The sequence below is a fragment of the Malurus melanocephalus genome, unplaced genomic scaffold (assembly GCF_030028575.1).
Source record: "Malurus melanocephalus ecotype Western Australia unplaced genomic scaffold, MMel_1.1 scaffold_255, whole genome shotgun sequence".
NCBI classification, from domain to species: Eukaryota; Metazoa; Chordata; class Aves; order Passeriformes; family Maluridae; genus Malurus; species Malurus melanocephalus.
Genome location: NW_026623487.1, coordinates 971,484 through 979,036, shown reverse-complemented (window position 1 = coordinate 979,036; position 7,553 = coordinate 971,484). Strand labels below are relative to the sequence as shown.

The 7,553-nt window shown below is 42.4% G+C and overlaps 2 protein-coding genes across 4 annotated transcripts in view; both read left to right on the top strand.

Annotated features, from left to right (window-relative positions):
• The first annotated feature begins 1,249 nt into the window (after positions 1-1,249).
• On the top strand, positions 1,250-7,374 carry CNEP1R1 (CTD nuclear envelope phosphatase 1 regulatory subunit 1). 3 transcript variants are annotated; one of them, XR_008965955.1, is made up of 7 exons: positions 1,250-1,359; positions 3,528-3,599; positions 4,941-5,014; positions 5,347-5,456; positions 5,592-5,646; positions 5,894-5,994; positions 7,212-7,374. XR_008965955.1 is itself a non-coding variant. In XM_057375702.1 (6 exons), the coding sequence occupies exons 1-6, from the start codon at positions 1,335-1,337 to the stop codon at positions 5,933-5,935; spliced, it is 378 nt and encodes a 125-aa protein (XP_057231685.1). In that variant the 5' UTR covers positions 1,250-1,334; the 3' UTR covers positions 5,936-7,179. The 3 variants fall into 3 exon arrangements, 1 of the variants encoding a protein (XP_057231685.1); XR_008965954.1 differs by lacking the exon at positions 7,212-7,374 and adding an exon at positions 6,420-7,179; XM_057375702.1 differs by lacking the exon at positions 7,212-7,374 and having other exon boundaries at positions 5,894-7,179.
• HEATR3 (HEAT repeat containing 3) overlaps positions 7,333-7,553 on the top strand; it is a 23,081-nt gene continuing 22,860 nt past the window's right edge. The window contains exon 1 of the mRNA XM_057375700.1: positions 7,333-7,377. The gene's annotated coding sequence lies outside the window, so the exon portion shown is untranslated. The remainder of the gene's footprint in view (positions 7,378-7,553) is intronic.

Genomic DNA, 7,553 nt, shown 5'->3' with positions numbered 1-7,553 from the left:
GTTTTTGAATTGTGCTTAAACCAAAGAAAGAAAAATAACTAAAAGTATCATTTTCATGATTTTCTAGGTTCTGTTTAAGAATCGTGARGAGATAAATGACACCACATCCCAGGTCTGAGAGCACTGCAGCTCCTCTGCTTTAAGCAGCACAAAATCGCTACTGGACTACAAAACACAATCCAGGCTCCAGTACCAGTTAGCTGAAAACAGATGGCAGTGCAGAGAGCCCGGGTCCCTGGAGAGCGCACTAATCGAGTCACTCAGTAACTCAGAAAGCCTTCATTTAGAAAACAGAGCAGTGCAGTTACCTCTGCAGCCCAGCTGGGCCGGCAGCAGGCAGGGCTGTGGGATTATGATGGCAGATCTCTGTAAGTCCAGTGGGACACTTACAACAGGCAAAGAAACCCAACCTTTCAGAACTACTTTTGGACGACCACTGTTTCGGCTCTTGCCATCCCCTCGRCGATTGCTACGGCCGGGACGAGCGGGCCTGGTCTGGCAGCACAGCAGGGCCACCGCTGCTGTCCCTATCCMAAGGCCATCCCTCCGGTGCCACACTGCTCCTGCAGCGATGAACCCAGTGGGGAAGGGGTGAGGGGTGGAAGCACCTGCACCCCTGCTCTAAGCAGAGATATAGGCCCCATGCCCAGAGTCAGATGGTCTGCATGCCCCAGTGTGATCTTTCTGCACAGAAACCTTGATGAATGGAAATTGCATTTGTAGGATATTCAGCCTAATGCTCGTGCTTGTAGCTTGCAAGACCTTTCCCTGGTCCTACTGAGGAGATCACAGGTCAGTCTTGCCGGACCTGTTTTCAAAAGCAGCCTTTAAATCTTTAAAGAGCCACTGAAATGGCTCTCACCAGTGCCTGGGTGAGCAACCTGGTCGTGCTGGAGCTCTGGCTAGGGACTGCAAGAGGGAGGGGTGTAGAAAAGCCCCCGAATGAAGAAGGCTAGAGGTCGAACCTGGGCTGTCTTGAAGGAAGAATACTGAATCTTCTTTTCCAGCTCTTATTTTCTGCCGAGATGGATCTACTGAACAGCCCTCTCAAGTCACGTGTGGGTGTTAAGAGGCACAGAATAAGAGAAAAAGCCGCGGAGCCGCTGTTTAACAACTCCAGCTCCACACAGCTGTTTGACAACACAGCCGCGCCGAGCCGGCCGGGCCGCGCCCCTTCGCGCCGGTAGCCAATGCGAGGCGCGCTTGCTGCGGGCGAGTGGCGCGGGGCGTTGTTGCGGGGCCGGGCCGGCGGGGCGGGGCGGTGCGCGGGGCCGGGGGAACGGCCCGTGCTCGGTGCTCCGCCCGGTGCGCGCCGCTCCGCCCGCCCGCCCGCCATGAACTCCCTGGACCAGGCTGAGGGTGAGTGCGGCCGCTCGGAGCGAGCCCGGAGCTGCTTCTTCGGCGCGCCGGGAGCTGCCGGCTCTGCGCCCGGGCTGCCCGAGCGCGCTGCCCCGTCCCCGCGGAGCGGGACGAAGCGGCCGCGGGAGGCCTCGGCTCCCTGTGCACCGCGCTCCCGGCGCTCCTCCTCGGCCCAGACAGGCGAGCTGGGGCGGGGTTCCGGGGCCAGCTCGGCGTCCTGCGCTCGGGGCGGGCTGCGCTGCTCCCCGGCCGGCCCGGAGAGCAGGGCCCGCGGGAGGGCCTGTGCTGAGGAGCTGCTGCCTGCCCTGGGGGGAGGGAGTGCCCGGGGTTCCCTTTCGCTGCCGCTGCTCGGCTGTAGCTGATGAAAATCCTCTTGTGCTGTGGGAGCTGCCTCCTCGCTCACGCCTTTTTACGTGAGACGGGTTCCTTACAGTTCTTGAGCCCCRCTAGGCGTTTCACCGTGCCAGGGCTGCTCTTGCATTTGAAGAACGCGACCTCAAATAGCCCTTTCTTGTTTGGGGACACTGTTGGTTTGGGTTACAAGTTCTTTGAAGTTACAGTTTGTAGAATGCCAGAACCCTGAAAGGAATTATTACCGTCCAAAGATAAGACTAGCAGAGATTTTTARAAGGCATCAGTGTTTCGGAATTAGCAGGTGTTTTGTAGCTGGCGCTAGAAGTAGGCAATGTCGACAGGAACCGAGAGCTCGGCGTTGTCAGGGCTTTGTTGCTATGCTTATACAAGCTGAGGGATCCCAGAAGTGCGCCCTGCTAGTCACAGCTGCCGAAGGGATCAACTCAGACCAAGTTCTTAGAATGCACCTAGTTGAAAATAAGTTAAAACTTCAATTTTCTTCTTTCCGACAGAGTTTTTTTTCTTTTTCACTTTTTGTTTTAGTGATGTCTCCACTCTGTGTTGTCTTGAGACCTTTTTTGTCAATAGTCTGTTTTTATGCCTTCAGGGTGCTGTTTCTCAAAGAGCAGGTGTTCATGTGGAGCCTTGTGTTCCCCCTCTCAGTTCAGTGACTAGTTGGAGGGGTTTGTGCTAGTCAGGGAACAGTTAATTAGCTGTAATTGCCGGCAGTGGTTTAACTGCCCCAGAAGGGAAGTGGAGGACAGGCCATTAAGTACCGTGTTCTTGGCAGTAATTAAGACTAGTTAGCTGTTCTGTGGCTGTAGTCTTCCCCCATAAAATCACCTGCAGACCACCTACGAATAAATTCACAGTTTGGAAAGCTTTTGTAGTGATCATAATAGATTTATTTCCTCTAATCTTATTCTTTAATTGTTTCATTGTGATAACTAATATAGTTATAGCTATAGAAGTTCTGCGTTGATGCTGATGGAGACTTTAGCTGAAAGTTAAGTTGATCCTAATTAAAACTTAACTCCAGGTAGAATTTTAGCTTTGACTGGAATGTTGTCAAATATTGACCTTGTTGAACAGATGCRTAAATCTAACCTGGACTTAAGGTGAAACAGCTCCTTGGAGACAATTAGGAGTATCAACTTGAAAGGGATTTAACAGCAATTTCGGTGGAAAGACCATGGGAGAATGATAGATTAAGAAGAAAGATCTATTTTAAAATAATAATGATCAGAATAAGACCATTGGAGTAGTATTTGCTGTGGGATTTTTTGCATGTGTGTGTGTATATATATCATGATARTCAAAGTTTCTGCCAAGCAGAGTTATCAGAGCCACGCTGCTACAAATAACCTTTTGAACAGCAGCGAATGGCCAGCTTATCTTTTTCAATTGCCATTATACTGATAATAGAACTTAATGGTTGCCTGATCCACTTATTACCTCAAAATGTGATTTTTTTTTTTTTGTTTTGAGACACAATTTAAGCTACTATAAATCTTAACTCAGTTATTTCTAAAGATGTCTGAAATAGTGTGATTTCTCAGTTGTATTGATTTTTCTTCATTAAAAGTGAATGTTTCTTGCATTTGGTTTAACTGAACCGCTGTACTTTTACCTGAAGTTGAGTAAAACTACTATGATTGGGCTTTAATGGCGYATAAATGATCATTGCATTGGTTTTCTCTGCCTGCTTAAGAATTGGGTGTGCACAGGGSAAAAGTGAATTCATTTWAYCTTCTACTTTAAAATTTGACTAAAYAGATGAAGATCTAATTATGCTTGATATACATCCTCCCCAGATCTCAAAGCTTTTGAAAGAAGACTTACTGAATACATTGCATGTTTGCAACCAGCTACAGGACGTTGGAGAAGTAAGTTTGACGTTTCAAGGAATAAATAGGATTCTGTCTGTTGAGCTTTCTTGATTTACCAGTGTGTATCTTTTATTTAAGCTTGCCCAGAACAAAATCTGTATTTAAATTTGTTTTAAAATTTGTGATATACATTCAAACACTCTGCAACAAGTTAATACAGGATAATAAACTAATACTTTAGCCAGAGTTAGAAAAATAAGGTTAAGATKGAATTGGCTCAAGGCTGAACTATTTTGGAAATGGTTGGTACAATAAGATGTTGCGTTTGTTTCTGTTTTATTCTGGTTTTTATGTTTTTGGGGTTTTTTTCTTGAAGGCRCAGACTTGCCAGACAGTTGCTATAGTTACTTAAACTAAATGTCACCAGGTGAGATAGTCCCTATAAAATTGAAGATGAAAAAGTAGCAATGTGCCATAAAGGCCACTCTGTTATGACAGGAAAGTTTGAAGGAGRGGGAAAAGGCAAAAAATACCGAAGATATGCTGCCAACTTTGGGATCAGTAGTCTGTGGTGGAAACACACAACTTTTTTTGTTTTTTTTTTATGTTTGAGACTGATGAAGTTTTCCTACTCAAAGAATATAGATTTTTTTTAGAACCTGTAAAATAATATTTTTTTCTCCTGCGAGGTCAATTTTGGATGAAGGAACTGAAAGAATGACTACTTAAAAAGCAAAACCAGCCAGCACCTCAAACCCCCTTGTTTCAGAGCAATCAGGAGTCAAGCAGATATTTATGTGTAGTTCTGCTTAGTTTGCACGTGACTACTTTAGGAATGTATTTGTCTTCCAAAATYGCTATTTACTGTCAGTTTATAATTAAAAAAGCATATTTAAATGAGGTTTGCATTAACTAGTATTGTATTCAGTGGCTCATGGTTTTTTTCCCAAACCGCTTGTTTTGTAACTCACATAAGAGGCCTTTGCTACTTTAATTATAATGGGGTATTTAAACCAATGTTAACTTCACTTACTGTTATCCTGAAAAGAAAGTATCTCTATAKTGTAGAGAAGAAGCATTATGCTTTTGATGGATCTTTTTCAACTTTCTTTTGAAAAGATAACTTTGGTTTCCTCAAAGGATTAGGATGCTTTTCCTTAACAGAATTTAGATTTTTATRTGTACTTGTCCTGTCCAGGAAACTTGTACAGAATCTTTAGGGTTTCACATATTAGAAGTTTCTTTGCATATTTTCATTTCTGCTTTCCAATTAGAAGCTTTTCCTCCCTCAAAAGTGAGAAAAGAAATAAATGCTTAAGAGTTGCTGCTTAGAAAAAAGTGCTTTTAAAAATATGAGTGAGGTATATTGTTCTTGACTCTCATTCTTTTCTTCATTAGTGATTTTGATAGTGGTATCAGTCTGCACAGCAACTGGGGCTTGGAACTGGTTAATAGACCCAGAGACACAAAAGGTAAGGTCAAGCTAATGCCAAATGTGGTGTGTTCCATAGCTTGGTGCTGCAGTCATGTGATACATTGAAAACTGAAAAGTTAAACGTGGTTCTCACATGAAACRGGGAGATGATTTTTAGTAAAGCTCTCAAGCTGTCTGGAATTGTTGTGGAATGTGTCCTGGGACAATGCTTGCCAAAGWACTGTACCCTGAATGCTTATCTAAAGAATTGTTCACAAGTACTTGGAAATGGATAGGAGCAKTACTTTATTTTTAGTTAAGCGATCTAGGCAGTGACTTTCTGTGTGTTTTAGAAAGTATGCAATGGRACTAATCTGCTTTCTTTCCTAGGTATCATTTTTCACATCACTTTGGAATCACCCGTTTTTCACAATTAGCTGTATTACCCTWATAGGCTTGTTCTTTGCTGGAATACATAAAAGAGTGGTGGCACCATCAATGTATCCTTTGATAATGTTTACCAGGTTAAAAGTGTAGTTACTGCAGAYGTTGAAGCCTATGCTAATACTGCTTTTTTAGTTTTTGCTTACTGTGTATACAAGTGTTAGCTGCTTTCCTTGACACAATCCAYACAGTATAGCAGCCCGATGTCGAACTGTTTTGGCAGAATATAATATGTCCTGTGATGATGTAAGTGTTAGTGCTTCATTGTCTAACATGTTTGTAAAAAAAGGAAATAATTTTTAAAAATATACTGTTTGTTTTTCTGAACAGTACTTATGCCTCAGCAAATTGTGTGTCTGTAAAACTGGAATGTAGAATACTGAGGATTGCTTTGCATGTTTTAAATTCTCCCTGTATCACTGAACTTGAAGCGAAATTGTTGGGTTCAGCTTTCAGGGTTTAAACTTTATTTATTTTCTCTTCTGTCTTGCAGACTGGAAAATTAATTTTGAAACCTAGGCCTCATGTTCAATAAGGGCTGTCTTCCTTCATTTTTTTCCACTGCCATGGAAACCAAAAATGACCTTTTTTAAGGTAGTATGACAGCAAAAAATCAAATGGGACTGATTGTCACTGCCTGGGAGTAAAAGTCTTAACACAGTTGACAGTGAAAGTGTGCAATATTACTTTCTTGACTATTTATCGAAATTCTTTGTTATCACATTATCAGTGCTTTTGCTACTTCTGATTACCTCTTTTTCAGTATTAGTGTCACTTTTTTACTTCAGCTAGAACAGAACATACAGGTGAAGTATGTTAATCGGCAATGAAGTTGAACTTGAAAATGAAACCTCATTTGTGTTATGTGTCTTCGTAAGCTATTGTAAATAGCAGATCAATGCCAATGTTCAGAAAAAAAAGTAATATCTGGTGTATGGATTTTCTTGTTCTCATGGAGAGCATTGAAAGGAACATTTTCCAGTCTCCTGATGTTTTATTAGCACACTTCCTCATTACAGCTGTCCTTGTCTCCTGGTCACTCATTTTGGAACTGGTTTAAAGGCTCGTAGGAAGACTGACTGTGCTGGAGAAAACTGGTCTTACTGTTTAAGAACTTCGCAAATTTATCAAGGATCACATTTGTCAAGTTGTGTATATAATGCACCAGCCACTTTCTTTGTGGTCATACATAGTTCTTTGTTTGATCTGGTTCAAAACACTTGTTTTAAGGTTTTAATTTTTTAAAAATTGTCTTAAATATGCTTGTATCTTCCCAATTGTAAGGTTGTACTGTATCTAAAGTCCACCCGACCATTCTGAGTGGATTTTTATGCTGTGATAGWCAGAATATGAAACTAGTATTGCAAGTGTATAACTTAAGATTTGGTGAAAAAAAATCTAAAGAGTGCCACAATAAAAGAACAAAATTTGTTATTCAGGGTGTTAACAACAAGATATGGATGATATATGCATAAAGTGTAACTTTTGAAAGCTAAAACTGTCAAGTTTTAAGAGTTTAAGTTGTTCAAGGTGCCTTTTTTAAATGTTTTGAACTCTTTAAATTGACTCTAACTGCAAAGCTTTTGCAACTTCAGTAACCCCTACTACAGGGTAGACTGGCTTTTAAAGGCAGCCTATTGATGTTACTTTGTCAGTTGAAACTTTAAGAATTGTTTTCTGGATTTTTTTTTTCCAGTAAGTCTTCTGCCCATCCATTATTTTTAACTGCTGTATATTTTGTAGGTAAATGTGTATAAAATAAAATCTTTGTATAAACAGGTGTTATCTTCTTTTGTACTGTGCAAATGCAGATCGCCACTGAACACAGAAGAACTTGAGAAAATTTATAGCTTCACTCTGTAACTTGCATACCGGACCAACACTTCCTGTATTTGATGTGGTTCTTATAATCTAAGATACTGACACCAGAGAGGAAACCCCTTCYAGGTTTCCATCCTTCAGGTCAATCCCGCCTCTGTAAGTGCCCATAGAGGAAATTGTTTCTATTGATAATTCTCTTGTTTGAGTTGTTGACCTGGGGAASCATCCGCAGGAGGCGGGGTGTTCTCGCTCCCTCGCCGCCGGGGCGCGGGGTTTCGCAGCGCGGATGTCCGGCCGTGTGCGCGGTGCAGCCGCGGCGGGGCTGCGGCAGG